Genomic DNA, 14,899 nt, shown 5'->3' with positions numbered 1-14,899 from the left:
AGATTCCCTGAAAAAGACACTGGAACCAGGACAGGTGATCTCTTTATCTCTGTCTTTTCCTCTGTCTTTTCCTTTCTCTGTCCCTCGATTTCTCTTTTCTCTTAGAATTGTTAAGTAACAGTTAGAGTTGTGAAGTAACGACCTTAAGCACAACCTTAAGTACCGCTTGCCATAAGTTGTCCTGTCCCTGTTGTTCAGTAACACGATGCACACCTCCCCATTTGCCATCATTTGTTATATACCTAACCAATTATCGTGGACTTGTTAAGACCTATACTAACCATTTTGGGAAGCTAATAAATGTTTCAATATGGACCTTGAGATTTATCTCACCTTAGTCCACACTGTTGAGAATTTACGAATCTGAAGTCACTTACCCCCCCTCTTTACTGAGAGTGGGACGTGACAACCGCACACCTGAATGACGGGGACTTCAGAGTTTGTGACACCTCTCCTGGTGGCATGGTAGATGGTGGCGGTGCAAATCCAACACTCTCCCAGCAAACCCCCTCTCCCTCCGGGCTCTCGGCAGAGGCTCTGTGGCTGAGCTTACATGGCAGAGTTAAGGTTTCAGTGGTGCACAAAAATGCAGCGAATCACAAAGCCATGAATTCAAGCCTTCATCCGTTCCCTTCAGAACATAAAGTTGTCCTGGTATTTATTTCAGCTATTCCATAGTCCACTGTAGCTGCGATGCCAAGAAATTGGTCTTCGATGGGGACATCTCACAAGGGACTCCGCAGCTTTTGGGGGCAGCCAACCAGCGGACAGATACAGTAGCAAAGAGATTTTTAAATGAGTAAAAATGTGGATATTTAAATGCGTAAAAACGAAACAGGTCGATAGTATATTGCTTTTCACGAGGCAGTTCTTCCCAGTGTGTTTCATATTCCCAGGGAGGTGGGGAGAAGGAAGATATTAATATCTTTGGCTCAGGTTAATTGGCCCCAACTAGGAAGAACAAACCCCACAGAGAGCCCTACACACAACCTCGGCACAGCTCGCTGCAGCGCCACCTCCCACAGGCTGAGCACAGCCGGGCACAAACACACTTCACAGCGCGGCCTCTTGTCGCGGGCGGAGTGATTAACTTTGCTTGTAAGAGAGTAGTGAAATGTTTATTAACATAAAGCAGTGATTTAACAAAGTTAGCAGTGAATGCGACAGTGTTTTACGAGATTCAATGCCAGGGTACACTTGGTTATTTACTGCATAGAGGCCAGGGTCAGACAAGCCGTCAGGGAGACCCTCCCGTTGAGTCCCGAGGTTTGGAAAGGACGCCCTGGCTTCCTAAACTCCTTCTCAGAGAGGAGTCTGGGTGCGGCTGGATCCAGTCCTAGTCCCAGACTTGGTCAACGGTTTATGTCTAAAGGATTAGATGTGTGCAATCAATCCTTATATCACTTAGCGAAGATTTCAAAGTTTAGCATGCTGTTAGTCGCTGACCGAGAGTCTGTTGCGGCAAGGAATCTCTCGACCTGGAGGAGCAGAACCTTAAGCGAGCGTCCCCACTCAAGGGGAGATCCCGTCGCGCAGCCTGCTGCTGTGCAGGAGAGCTCAAAGGGCTCTTGGGCTGTCCGCTATTTATGGAGTAAGAGCGTTGACCTGTAGCCACATTCGCATGGGAACAAGATACCGAGGTTCCCACTCCAGACAGTGTTTTGGTTATGTTGCCAGCCATCCCCCACAGCTCAAGTGCAACTCATCACAACTCCCGCTGATGGCCATGGCTTGAGCAGGAGCTGGGGGGGAAAAGGGGAGAACACACCGCCACATCTCCTGTGCATGGCTGATCACACGGGTGACGCTTTCACTGAACACCAGTTTCTGAGGGCACGGACTGTTCATCAGAGCGACAGCGCTGTCATTTACTCTGCAGACAAGGTGCACCACCAGCTGTGGCGTTCCTCGGGTGAAAGAGAGTGGCCCAAGGGGAGAAAGAGCTGACTGGGAACGTGCGAGTTACCGCAGGAGAAACCAGGCACCTCCAGGCAGCCAGTCACCCCTCCTCAAAGCACTTTCTCCTTCAAAGGCGCCGATTTGCCTCCTGCTGCTTCAGACCGGGCACTTCCAGCCACTTCTACCCCCAGTCCAGCTTCTTTGCAACACCTGGCAGTGTAACATAAGGTACCATAACGGAGGGTGGCTTTTGCCAGTGGTAGAAACTATGTCTGTTCAGGCAGATCTACAGCCACGACAGGGCAGGTGTGGAAGGAAAAGCTGGTTTCTCACCAGCCCATTTTTATTACATAAAATCCCCTTCTTGTCAGGGCTTAGCACAGTAAGGCCACACTACTTCAGCAGGTCACTTGCCGTATGTTTTACGATGGATTTCTTATATTAAAATGGCACAAGTGACTGAACCTGCATCAAATTAATCTTAATACATCCTTCTTTGGAACGGGACTTACATAAGGAACATTGAGAACTAGACACAGAAAAAACACCATTGGGCAAGTATAGAACAATAGAATCATTTTGTTTGAAAGAAACCTTTAAGATCAAGTCCAACCATTAATCCAGCACTGCCAAGCCCACCACTAAACCGTGTCCCTCAGCACCACGTCTACCCATCTTTTGAATATCCCCTCCAGGGATGGCGACTCACCCACTGCCCCAGGCAGCCTGTTCCAACATTGACAACCCTTTAGATGAAATTTTACCTAATATCCAACCGAAACCTCCCCCGGTGCAAGCTGAGGACATTTTCTCTCATCCCATTACCTGTTCCTGGGGAGAAGAGATCGGCCCCCCCCGGCTGCCCCCTCCTTTCAGGCAGTTAGAGGGAGAAGGTCTCCCCTCAGCCCCCTTTTCTCCAGGCTGAACACCCCCAGCTCCCTCAGTTGCTCCTCACCAGACTTGTGCTCCAGACCCCTCACCGGCTCCATTGCCCTTCTCTGGACACGTTCCAGCCCCTCAAGGTCTTTCTTGCAACGAGGAGCCCAAATCTGAGCACGGCCCTTGTTAAAAGTCTTTGCAGAAAAGGACACTAATGTTGAAGTCAGAATCTCAGCCACCTTGTTCCAGAACCTGCGCCGCCACAAGTGAAATCACCGTGACTTAGAAGTATTTTTCCTCTCTGTTTATGGCACTAAACACTCAGTGCAACAAAAGAGCCTTAGTTTTTACTGATATTCTGCTAGTTCAGCAGAGAGCCATCTCCTGCCTACACCACACTGACAGTTTCCTTCAGACAAGACAGTTATTTCTGTATGAACAGGTCCCTACATAGTTATCATTGTTTACCCATCCTTTCTTGCAGCTTTAGCTATAAAGTTAGCACACTATGTACAAATGGTCATTTTTTTCAAATATATCTAAACAAAATACTGAAGTTCTGTACAGGACTGCCTACTCGAGTATATCCTTATTTTGGAAGAACAATGAAACTTAAAACCATACAGTGGATTGTATTTTTTTTTCATTAAACAGTTACTGAGCAGAAAAAGAGAGAGTGAGTAGTTTATTTGACATTGTTGCAGACCACAGTATAATTGGACGATTTTTGGATTATGTTGGCCAAAGCGTACAGTCTTCAACGCTGTTTTACACCACAATCAGTATTGGCCATGCACATTCAACAACAGCATCAGCTTAGTCATCATCTTTAAGTTTCTTGATCTTATGCTTATGGCGCTCAATTTCTTTCTGCAGACGCTCTATCTCTTTCTTGTGGTGATCGATCTCCTCCTCATGGTGTTTCCGTAAGGCAGAGAGCTGCTCCCTCTCTTTCTCCCTGCAAGAAAGCACGGCACAAGGTGCAGCACCCGACGTTCGCCGCAGCCCTCCCGCGCGGGGCCGCGGAGCCGAGGCAGCGGCGAAGGGAGGGCCGGGCCGGGCCGGGCCGGGCCGGGCGCCTGGCAGAAGCCCAGCACTAGGCCGCCGTACCGGGGGGGCCCCCCGGGTGGAGGCCGCCGCAGGCCGCTCACCTGAAGTACCGCTCCTCCTCAGCCGCCTGCTTCTTCCCGAAGGCGCCCCCGGCCTCCCGGATAGCGCCGCCGCCGCCGCCGCCCTTCCCGGCTCCTTTGCCCAGCTCGCCCAGCTGTGGGGAGAGACGGCGGTGAGCGGCGAAAGGACGGACGGACGGACGGACGGACGGAACCCCCCAGATCCCCCGCCCCACGCGCCCACCTGGTCGGCGCCCGACCCCGAGCTCCAGCGCTGCTGCTGCGCCAGCAGGGCCCCACGCAGGCCGCCCCGCGCCACAGCCACCACCGCCGCCATCGCCCGCCTGCCCTTGGAGCGGACGGGACCCGCCCCCGCCACCGCCTCACAGTCCGCGCATGCGCAGTCTTCGCCCTCCGCGCCCGGGCTACGCTTCCTGCGCGGCGGGAGCTCCCCCGGCCGGCGCAGTGGTGTGGGGTTGACCCTGCCCTGCCCTACCCTGCCGACCGGCCCCGGGCCGCCGGGGAAGGGGTGGGCGACAACGACGACGACGACAGCCGGGGAGGGGGCGGGCGGGCCCTGTTGCTATGGCGCGCGCGGCGGTCACGTGCCGAGGGCGCAGCCCGCCCCGCCGGCCTCAGCGCCCTGCTCACGTGTCCGTGCGCAGCGTCACATGTCGGCGGCGATGGCGGCGGCGGGGGAGCCCGGGGCGGGGGGCGCCGCCGAGGAGGCGTTCCTCACCTTCTACAACGAGGTACCGGCCCCTCGGCGCCGCCGCGGCGGGCGGGCGGCCCCGCCCCGCCTCACGGGCCCTGCCTGCCCGCCGCTGCCGGCCGGCGGACGCCTCTCCCAGCGCTGGGGCCTGGCGGGCCGCGCGGAGCCTGGCCCGGCCCGGCCCGGCCCGGCCGCCTGGAGGGGAGCCCGCCGGGCCGCCAGCCCGGCCGTGGCGGGCCTGGAGCTGCCCCAGGCCGCGTGCGCGAGGGAGGGCGGGGTGGGCGGGCGAAGCCGCTGGCGGTGGTGGGTAGGGGGCGAGCGAGCGGCCGGGGTGGGCGAGCGGCAGGTGCCGGCGGTTCGCGCCCGGGCCGGGGAGAGCGGGTGTTCACCGGGCTCGCTGCCGCCGGCCCCGCCGCGTCTTCCGCCCTCCGAAAAGCTCCTGTTGTGTGTGGGGGAAGGAACCGGGCATTCGGCCTCCGCCTTACTGCCGCGGATAAATCCGGCGGGAGCCGTGCCCTCCGCGGTCCCTGGGCGTCGCCCTGCGCTCTGCTCCGCTGCTCAGCCTTTTGTCACTCGCGGGGGCGCGTGGGGTCCCCTCCCCGCAGGTCGGGCCGTCCCTGGTGCGGTGTGCACGGCTCGGATGTGTTTACCTGGGCCTGCCCACAGGAGGGTGCTGCCCGTTTGGTGGATGCTGTTTTCTGTAAATAAAGGTGAACGTTGAATGGAAATGCATGGTTTGGTTTGGCTTAATAGTGTAAAGAACAAAAAGTGAACTGAACTAAATAGCCTGTGGTCAGAATTAAATGGACTTGTATTTCTTGCACCAGTGTGACTTAGTGTGTTTTATGGGCTATCCCACCAACTGTGTGTTAAAGCAATAGTGCACTAGCTTTCCAAGGAGTCGTGATGTAGCTGGTGCAGGAGCAAAGTGAGGGGAAGAGCCACCGCTGTTGTGCAAGGTATAGGAGAGATGGGCTTTCTAAGGTTTTTTTATAGTTAAAATGTAATGTTAAAAGTACTGTCATCCTGTGAAAAAGGCTAAAAAATGCGCTATGCTACTGCTTGAGTAAAATAGCTACAGGCTTGGGATAAGCAAGAGGCATTGTGAATTGTAACACAGGATGATGATGGCTGGTATAGTAATCACATGGGAAAACAGGTAAGCACGTGGTGATGGTCAGTTAATATAGGCCTCTCTTGTTCTTCAGGTAAAGCAAATTGAGAAACGAGACTCTGTTTTAACATCAAAAAACCAAATTGACAGGCTGACCCGACCTGGATCTTCCTATTTCAACTTGAACCCTTTTGAGGTTAGTTTGAATGTTTTATTCTCCCTTCTGAACTGGTATACCAACCTCCAGATTTACTGGGTATTTATTTCAGTAAAAAGACCGAACATAAAGAAAGAATGAAATTCTCTAGATGTAGGTTACTGTGCAGAAGGTTTACAGAATACAGAAGGATGGTTTATGTGTGCTCACTCTCTTTTTCACGTTTTATGGCAGGCATAAACGATATTTTTTTGACGCATTTGCCTCGTGTAGCCGCACTGGAAGATTGAGCAGATTAATGCCACTTCTGAATGAGAGTGTAACATCTACGGGTGGCATGCTTGTCAGGTTCTGTTCTGAACACTCTTGACTCTGTTTCTACTTGAGTCTTTTATTTTGGATGTTTATCCTACTGAACTTGCATAGTGCATAGAATGAGAGAAGGACTCTCACTGCTCACACCAGTGAGCAATCTTTAAGGAGTCACTGGAAAACAGGTAATTCCCTTGTATATTACAGAGTTTGATTTCAGTTGCAGTTAGTTGTAAAGTCTTAACAAGTATGAAAGCCTGAGGATGACAGTAAATGAAACAATCTTGTGTTCATCTGGAGCTGTCTTTCCCCAGGTGTATTCGTTCTTGATATCATCTTCATCTGCCTTTTCAAAGCCTTGTGTGCTTTTTGTAGTCCCAGTTAGGCTGGTCAACCAGATCAGTCAGTAGCTTCAGCTTGACAACGTTCCGTTTTGTGTAGGTCTTGGTACTTGAGTTGGAGAGTAAATTAAGAAAGCCATTTAGAAGTAGACTATAGCCTTCCTGTGAGAGAGTGGTTTTTATTTACGATTTTTAGTGTCAGACCAGCGTGCATCTGCATTGAGTAGGCTCAGTTGTTGCTTAGGACTTCTGTTCAGTAAATTAATTTACAAAAGAGCTCCTAAACTCTGCCACATCCCTAAAGATCTGTAGACAAGGGGGCTTGTTCATGGAAACCAATCAGTAAAACTCCCCTGTCTTCTTTCAAAAAAATAAAATGAATAAATTCTTACAAAGTAGCATATTTCCTGCCCAAAGTTCTCAGTTATGAATGATCCAACGGTGTCCCAAAGCTACCGTATGCTTCTGTTTCTACCAGAGTAAGTATTGCTACGGGACTGGTTGAAGGTTTAGACCAATTGTGGCTGTTTAGGGATGGCAGCTGTCTACATGAGACTTGAGTGTGGAAAGGACACAGGCACAGTCAGAGGAATCTAGCATTGCTAAAAGCAGAATGAATGTCCTGAAAATGTTTGTGTCTTACTAGATGAAAATTTGTGTCCTGAAGCAACGCCCTGATGGGGGGAGCTTTCTGGTGTTGCGTCTGTATGCCAGTGAACCAGGTGTTGAGAGCTTGCTGCCAGGATCTTGAAACATGGGGAGTGTCATCAAACTTGCTCTGCTCTCATGGTCTCTTCTAGGTACTGCAGATGGATCCTGAAGCCACAGATGAAGAGATAAAGAAAAGATTCCGGCAGGTATTTGGCTTTTGCACTTGAAGCATCTGGAAGGAAACGAGAAGCTCTGTAGAGATTGTGCAGCTGTGCTTGGGAAGAAGAAAAATGGTGGTAAAGCTGTATTTGGGTAGAGGATTAGCCATTTTGGGAAGAAATGCATAGAACAGTCTTTTTATCAACAAGAGGAGAGCTGCAGAAGTGTCCCTGGTCCATGCGTGGTATGCTGCTTTGCCTGTAAAGTGTGTGATGGGGCTATTGCAAACTCATATGCCCGTGTATAATCAGCTTATTGAATTTTAGTTCAAAGAGAAGGTCAAAATTTGTCAGAAATTAAGAACTAAGAAAAGATATTTTTCTCAAATATATGTGTTTTCTGTGAGATTTCTTTAAGAATTTCAGCAGTCATTCTTGGTGACTGGGTTACCTGGGGTAGCAGCAATCCTGCTCACTGACCCGTCTGCATTGCCCCATGCAACGCAGGAAATGTTACCCCAGGCTTACTCTGCTGACAAATCTGCAGGAGAAGGTTGAATTTTAATCAGCGCGTGCAGCAGAGAAACACAATATTTGGAGGGCTGTAGCCTCGCACCTGAATTAGTGGTGTAGATGTCAAGAACCGTCTTTAGACGGGAAGCTGTGCTGGCTGACAGAGGAACACGCCTGCCAAGTTGGTGTTGGGATACGCGCTGCTGCTGTATTTGGGAAGTGGGAGGGTGACCTTTTAGTCTGTTGCCGAATTCTCAGTTCCGTGAATCAATAAACTGGGTCTGTCTTAGCTTTAGGCTGGTAGAATACCACAGGGAAATGTTTTGAAGTCAATGTGATGAAATGAAAAAAGTGCATGGAATTGGGTATTGAAGAAATCAAATACCCAAATATAGAATGTGGAACAGCCAACAGAAGGAAAAAGACATTGGTTATAGCAAATCACAGAGTAAATCAGTGGCATGCTGCTGTTTAGGACCGGAGGCAAACCTTTCTCCTGTGAGCTAGAAAGTGCCATCTGTAGAGTTCAGGAAGTAATTATTTTGCATTCTTCAGCACCGGTGCAATTTCAGTTGCCGCATTGTGACTAGTTTTGAATGTTATACTAGGAAACATGCAGATAAACTGGAGAGCCCATACAGCAACAGCAAAAATAAGAGGTCTGAAAAAAAAATGGCATATGGGGAAAGTTTGAAAGAACTTTCTCTTCCTCTGGAAGAGGAAGGTAGAGGATGTGCTTTCCAGCCCATTTAAGGTTGCCCGTTAGCCCATTAGTGATCAGCGTCCTGCCTCTGCTGGATAGAGAGTACAGGAAGAAGTTTTCTTACCTTTCAGTAAAGGAGCCTAAGGCAAAACTTACCCACTCTTTTAAATAGTTTGGTATTTGAACAGCCTTAGGGATACTGGAGAGCTTTTTGGGAGACGTTGTTGAGTAAAAGGTAAAACTTTGGTTGAGGATGATTTTTATGCTTTTGTTTCTTCTTAAGACCAATGTTACAAAACTTGGGTTCGTATCAGCCCCAGGCATTGCAGCTGAAGGGTGTTTATATTGTTCTGCGTGTCCCAAGCTATAGCTTTTCTCAGACAGCCTGTTCATTACAGGGGTTGTGTTTGAAATATAAGCTTTTACCAATGCACACTTCTACATGTTGTCAGCTGATTTGTCCCTATACAAAGGAATGTGATCCCGTGCGATTCCTTCTATCTGAGACTATTTCCCTCCCCTCACAAACATCTCTGAAATATTTTTCATCTTTCACAATGATCTTGATAGCAAGATCCTTTCTCTTGCAGTTGTCGATATTGGTGCATCCAGACAAAAATCAAGATGATGCAGACAGAGCCCAGAAGGCATTTGAAGGTAATGCTCTCAGCCTTTTTCTGGGCCGGTGTACGACAGTAGCTGGACTGCTATTTTTCTGTAGCTTTTTTAAATGTTTCTTAGGGGTGGAGGCCCCACTGAGAACAGAATTGCTGTAGAGGTGCTTTAAATGAGGGAGAAGCAGATGCGCGGGGTGGCATTTCAGAAGAAAATTTCACTAGGTGGCGGTAATTGCATTATCAGTTTGCAAGGGGGACAAACACGTCTGTGAGGTTTCCAGATTCTTCAGGAAAAACTGTTTAAGCTGTGCATTAGATTTTATTCAAAGACCATACACTTAAAACCGTCGCATTACTTCTGTCGTATGTTTTGTGTTACGTTGAGGCATTATGCACCTTAAACTTACCTCATGCCTTATAACTAAATCACTTGGTAGGACTGATACTTTCATCCTGCTAACTCCAAAAGGTGTCTGCCAGTCTCTGCCATCACTGTACCCCAAATCTCATTTGACTAATCATGATATCACTTACCTAGATGTGTTAAAAACAAACAAACAAAAAAAAACCCAAAAGCCAAACAAACTCAACTCCCCTCATTCTAGAAAGCAAAATTTGTATGGCCGACAAGTAGCAATCCTGTGATGCTTTGTGAGCGTGACTACTGGCGCTATTAACGTTGATGCTTTTTGTTAGCCGTAGATAAAGCATACAAGTTGCTGCTAGATCAGGAGCAAAAGAAGAGGGCCTTGGATGTGATCCAGGCAGGAAAAGAATATGTGGAACACACTGTAAGTATTCCATAGGAATGTCCAGGCCTGGGGGTGAGTGGTAATCAGTCGTTCGTAATTTGCTTTTTGGTACACCCGCTGCATGTTTAGGGCGTTAAAAGGTGAGCTGAGCGAACCTCATAATGAAGCTGTGCAGATGGACTCTGAGCTCTTCACGGCATGAACAAACGTGCTTTGTCCAAGACCGCTGTTGAGCTCAGTGCGAGATAATTTAGTGAAATTCAGTACCTGAAATAATTAGGTCAAACCACATGATCTGACCTAAATATTTTTTTTTCAAGTCTGTGAATGAATGATGCGGTTCAGATGTGTGTAGGTGGAAGAAAATAGCTGGTGACAGCAGGAGACGGGGAAGTTTTAGGGAAAATGACCTATAAGATAAGAAGAGATTGGATTGCATTGGCCGAAGAAGTTAGTTGAGTGTTGTGGGTGGACTAAAACACAACAAGCTTGAGAAAGTAGTTGATATGGGAGAACTCAGATACTCTAAATGAAGGAACACTTCATGTTCTGCTTGTTGTTGTTAGTCTTTTGAATATTACAAAGCAAAATAAACTTCTTGCTGGTTTGGATGGTGTATATTAGATATGAATATATCTTAAAAACAAACACAAAAGCCCAACAAAGGGATTGTGTTGAGTGAATAGTATCTAACACAGTATTTTTAATTACTACAGTTCATGTGATAGTGATCTCGTATGTGTTTATCTGGACCTAGGACCAGGAGGTTTTGGTCTAAAATAAAACATCATTCCAAATCAAGATTTTACTGTAATCCAGAGTTCTTCCCACACAGTGGAGTAGGAATGCGGAACTACTTGGATACAATTATGTAAGCCTGATAAAACTTTCTAGGCTCTTATTTTTGTTCTTAATCTTTAGGTAAAAGAAAAAAAGAAGCAGTTGAAGAAGGATGGAAAACCTCCCACTGTAGAAGAGGATGATCCTGAAGTTGTAAGTCATATCCTATCCTGTTCAGAGAAACTGGGCAGTACAAAGCGTGTTTTGAGGAATTAAGAGTTGAAACCAGTACAGACATATTTATTAGACGTGTTAAGAGTGGTGTAAATCCTTGCACTTAGAGAAGAACAAATTCTGATAAGCCACTGTAGAGTACCATGCGTTGGGTAATACCTGTATATTTTAGAAAATAGTTTAACTCTAGTGTAAAGAATAAATACATCATGAGATTATATAGATCAGAATACCCAGTTCTTTGTCGTGGAGCAGGTCTTCATTGCTTGTGCGTCATGCAGTCTTTTTTTAACTGAATTTCTTGTATTCTGGGTGCTGGAACTGTGGCGTTCTTGCTGCCAGCAGAGGCTCGTACAGAACCCACTGCAGCACGTCTAAAATGTGCTCTTAGTCATGTTTGTAGTAAGAGCGGTTTCAGCTATTTCTTCCATGTAGCAGTTGAGGATAGATACGCTGTTCTGCCAGAAATCACTTTTATTGAAAAAGGCATGACATAACTTAGTTCTTCTTACCTGGTTTCTAGTCTAAAAAAGTCAAGTGATATTAACAGAATGATAGATGATTATCAAACACTGACATCATTAGCGTCACCTTTTTTTTTTCCCCTACAAAGTGACATTTTCCTCTTGACGTCACCACAGTAACCCCATAACCATCTTATTTTCCGTTGATTTTCAGAAGTCTCTTGCTGTTCTTTGGTCATGAAATTTGTTTTAAGTATGCTGATAATTTCCTACTGGAAAGCCGATACTAGGCTTTTACAACACGTCAAGAAGATCTGCTGGGAAATTACTATCCAAGCAGTGACCATTTTTCCTTTCTGGTCAAATGTAACGTTGCAGGACTTAACAGAAGAATAAGAGAGCTTGACATGAACAGTTCTGTTTAGGCGCAGCTTCGTGAATACAAATGAAACCAATACGAGGCTAATAAGAAGTTGTTTTCTGGTGCCAGGGCCAGAATTTAATCAGCAATGCTGCTTTCTTACGCTGCTGCTACTGACTACTGTCGAGGCAGGATACAGAGTTACGTGGGCATACATACGCTTTGCATTCATTTTATGCTTCTTACACAAAGCAGACTTCTCTAGCTGTGTTAATGGGCATTATTTTAAGACTGGACTTGTGTTTTACAGTTCAAGCAAGCTGTATACAAACAGACGATGAAGCTCTTTGCTGAACTGGAAATTAAGAGGAAAGAAAGAGAAGCGAAAGAAATGCATGAAAGGTATGAGCAGCATTCTGCTTGTGCAGTTCAGGCTCTTCTTCCCCCCTCGTGTTTCCTCAGGGAGGATGAGGAATCGGAGAGTCTTAGAAAAGTCTAAGTTGGAATGGACCTTTGGAGATCATCTGGTCCAACCTCCTGCTGAAAGCGGAGCCTTGGATTAGACTAACAACGGTCCTGTCGAGCTGACTTCCAGTGATGTTGATTCCACCACTTCTCTGGGCAACCTGTGGGTTGTAGAGCTCTGTGCTTGAGAAACGCAAACGGGAAACCCGCCCTCCTGTATTTAAGACGTTGATATATTTGGTGTGCTTTTATACTCTTATGTGTGTACATGGAGGCCAGCCAAAACAGTGAAATGGTGACACGTTTCTGCATGTTGTTAGCATGTAAAGAATTGATTTTTTTATTTTGATTAAGTGCCAGAAATACCTTGTGGCACATGTGATCCTGAAGTATTTTGGGTGTTTTGATGACGTGTTGCCTGAGTGCTCAGTGTGGATGCGCTTTGTAGAGCAGGATTTCTGTACTGGTTGGGGAAGGCAGTCTGGGAGATGGTTGCAGGGCACAGCTTTTGATTACAGATGAAAATTAGAGTGAAAAAAATTCATTCTTACCTTGCATACTCAAGTGTGTATTAAGTTCTCAAAATGTGTACTCTCAACGGTTTTAGAGACTTACCACTAGAATTATGAAGGAGCCCAACATGTTTTGCTGAGCGAGAGAAGCTGACTCATTAATTACGTGCATGCTGACAGTGGTGCCAAACCATCTTCTCTGCGCTTCCAGATTTAAAATGAAATTCTGTTTGCTGTGCTATCTTAGGTGTGCATATTTGTCTCTTCTGATAAGCGCTTTAATCTTCCAAGAAATCAGAAGAGCTTTCTGAGATGTTTTCAAAGTATTACTGTGTTTCTTTAAAGTAGATGCTTGTGGGTTCATAACTTCTTTGTGGCTTCCCTTCCAGGAAGCGACAGAGGGAAGAGGAAATTGAGGCACAAGAGAAAGCTAAACGAGAGCGAGAATGGCAGAAGAACTTTGAGGTAATCAGCAGCTTAACTTACAGGATGGGCCTCAGCAATTCTTGGCTATGCTGCAGGGAATGCCCCTAGAGAGGGCAGAGCCATTTTGTCTGCAGGTGCTATAAGATAATTTAAGCAGACACTTAGTAAAAGATCCTGCACAAACCTGGGTTTTGCCCTTGTGTGGGGAGAAAAGCCCACCATTGGGGCTTTGGTATCACTTTCCAGAAACAGGTCTGGTAAATTAAGGTGTAATATTTTCTCAGCTTTGTCAGCAATTCGTTCTTGTCCTTAGTCAGAAATTTGACTTGCTGCTTAGCCCAGGTCACTGGTGACCAGTGAAACTTCATCTGGCAGCTGTTTAACCAGTAGCGTGGACTGTCGTTGGTGCTTTTCAGCCTGGTTGCTAACACGTACGGGATCTGTATCTCCTGTGAATATCAGAGACCTGAGCGCTGGTCACTTCCCTTCGACCTGTCCACCCTGTGTTCAGGGTTTAGGTGTATCAGGGGTCGCCCTGTGGTGGTTGTGCTGCTATTCTAGGGGTCAAACCTACAGCCTGCCAAAATATTTGGTTGAGCCGATAACTCTTCCCTCATTATGCACCAGAGGTGAAATGCTGTGACATGCGGGCTCTGGCGCTTCTCAACTCCATTTCCTCTCTGTTGTGCCCAGGAAAGTCGGGATGGTCGAGTGGACAGCTGGAGAAATTTCCAGGCAAATACAAAGGGGAAGAAAGAAAAGAAAAACAGGACCTTCCTGCGACCTCCCAAAGTAAAAATGGAGCAGCGGGAATGATCCTGGCAGCACTGCCCAAGCGCAGCTCCTCAGTCCCCTCCCTGCTTTTAAGGACTCATTGGCACCTAGAGTAAGAATTGCTTTTTAGTAGACTGTTTGTTTCCAGTACAATTAATTATTGGTCAAAGTATTTTTTGTACTCTGTCCATTTGAACTAGGGCCATAGTATGAACGCGGCCAGGAACCCGCTACATGTAGAACACTTGGCTTAGGAGGGTCCCCGCCATTACTGCTGTCCCGTTTGTCCGCTGCCCTGTAACTTGATGTTTTGTACTTCACAGAGATTGTGCTGTTTCACCACTTTTCATTTCTAGTTTGAGAGCTGATAAAAATATTGGAAGTGCATCCGTACCTTTCCAGGTCATCCTTCTCAGCAAGTTCAGCTTTGGAAAAGTCTGAACTGACTCTGGGAATCTGCTTCCGGCACTGTGCAGTGCAGCTGACCTGCAGTTAAAATCCTGCAGCTCCTCACTGAACTGAATGGTGCTTGGAAGGACCCTTCCCCCAAGATCTGATTTCCAAACTAAAATCACAGCTCTCAGGCTTAGACTTCTGCTGATCTCAGGCCAGCTGGGCACTTCCTGTAAAGGAAAAATAACTTCTCTCGATTAATAGTTAAGTTGCAATGGTCTGTATGTAAAATAAATTTTTACCCAAGTTACCTTTTTTTTTTTTTCCTTGGAATTATTAAAAAATACAATTGCAAGGGTGTGAATTGAGTGCTGGCCACTGAAGCGTTGCTGCTCTTCAGCGTGAACACGTTTGCTGGTAAGGGTCTGCTGTCATCCCAAAGTCTGTTCTGACTTCAATTTGGAAGTGACAGTCCTGCGGAGTGGCAGCCGGGAGGGTGGGGAGGGGGTGTCTCTTCCCCGGGTGCTGCCCGGATGGGTGGAGGCTGGGGCCCTGTGCTGAACACTGAGCTTG

The 14,899-nt window shown here is 47.3% G+C and overlaps 2 protein-coding genes across 2 annotated transcripts; one reads left to right on the top strand and one right to left on the bottom strand.

The window, feature by feature from the left end:
- Nucleotides 1-3,444: 3,444 nt before the first annotated feature.
- On the bottom strand, nt 3,445-4,267 carry ATP5IF1 (ATP synthase inhibitory factor subunit 1). Its single transcript, XM_074562748.1, has 3 exons — nt 4,132-4,267; nt 3,930-4,042; nt 3,445-3,736 (listed from the first exon to the last, which is right to left on the bottom strand). The coding sequence occupies exons 1-3, from the start codon at nt 4,222-4,224 to the stop codon at nt 3,595-3,597; spliced, it is 348 nt and encodes a 115-aa protein (XP_074418849.1). The 5' UTR covers nt 4,225-4,267; the 3' UTR covers nt 3,445-3,594.
- A 206-nt stretch (nt 4,268-4,473) lies between these two features.
- Nucleotides 4,474-14,636, top strand: DNAJC8 (DnaJ heat shock protein family (Hsp40) member C8). The gene is made up of 9 exons (XM_074562747.1): nt 4,474-4,639; nt 5,808-5,909; nt 7,324-7,380; nt 9,139-9,205; nt 9,862-9,956; nt 10,839-10,910; nt 12,067-12,158; nt 13,123-13,198; nt 13,853-14,636. Exons 1-9 carry the CDS (start codon nt 4,559-4,561, stop codon nt 13,973-13,975), a joined length of 765 nt encoding a protein of 254 aa, XP_074418848.1. The 5' UTR covers nt 4,474-4,558; the 3' UTR covers nt 13,976-14,636.
- Nucleotides 14,637-14,899: the final 263 nt, after the last annotated feature.

Source organism: Larus michahellis, chromosome 19 (assembly GCF_964199755.1).
Source record: "Larus michahellis chromosome 19, bLarMic1.1, whole genome shotgun sequence".
NCBI classification, from domain to species: Eukaryota; Metazoa; Chordata; class Aves; order Charadriiformes; family Laridae; genus Larus; species Larus michahellis.
Note: the sequence above shows the minus strand (reverse complement) of the source record. Positions and strands in the feature narration are given on the sequence as shown.

Coding starts and splice junctions, on each gene's coding strand:
- ATP5IF1 (XM_074562748.1), bottom strand. CDS start 4,224: ATGGCGGCGGTGGTGGCTGTGGCGCGGGGCGGCCTGCGTGGGGCCCTG. Junction 4,043..4,131: donor CGGGGTCGGGCGCCGACCAG/GTGGGCGCGTGG, acceptor CTCTCCCCACAG/CTGGGCGAGCTGGGCAAAGG. Junction 3,737..3,929: donor GAGGAGGAGCGGTACTTCAG/GTGAGCGGCCTG, acceptor GCTTTCTTGCAG/GGAGAAAGAGAGGGAGCAGC.
- DNAJC8 (XM_074562747.1), top strand. CDS start 4,559: ATGTCGGCGGCGATGGCGGCGGCGGGGGAGCCCGGGGCGGGGGGCGCC. Junction 7,381..9,138: donor TAAAGAAAAGATTCCGGCAG/GTATTTGGCTTT, acceptor TTTCTCTTGCAG/TTGTCGATATTGGTGCATCC. Junction 13,199..13,852: donor AATGGCAGAAGAACTTTGAG/GTAATCAGCAGC, acceptor TGTTGTGCCCAG/GAAAGTCGGGATGGTCGAGT.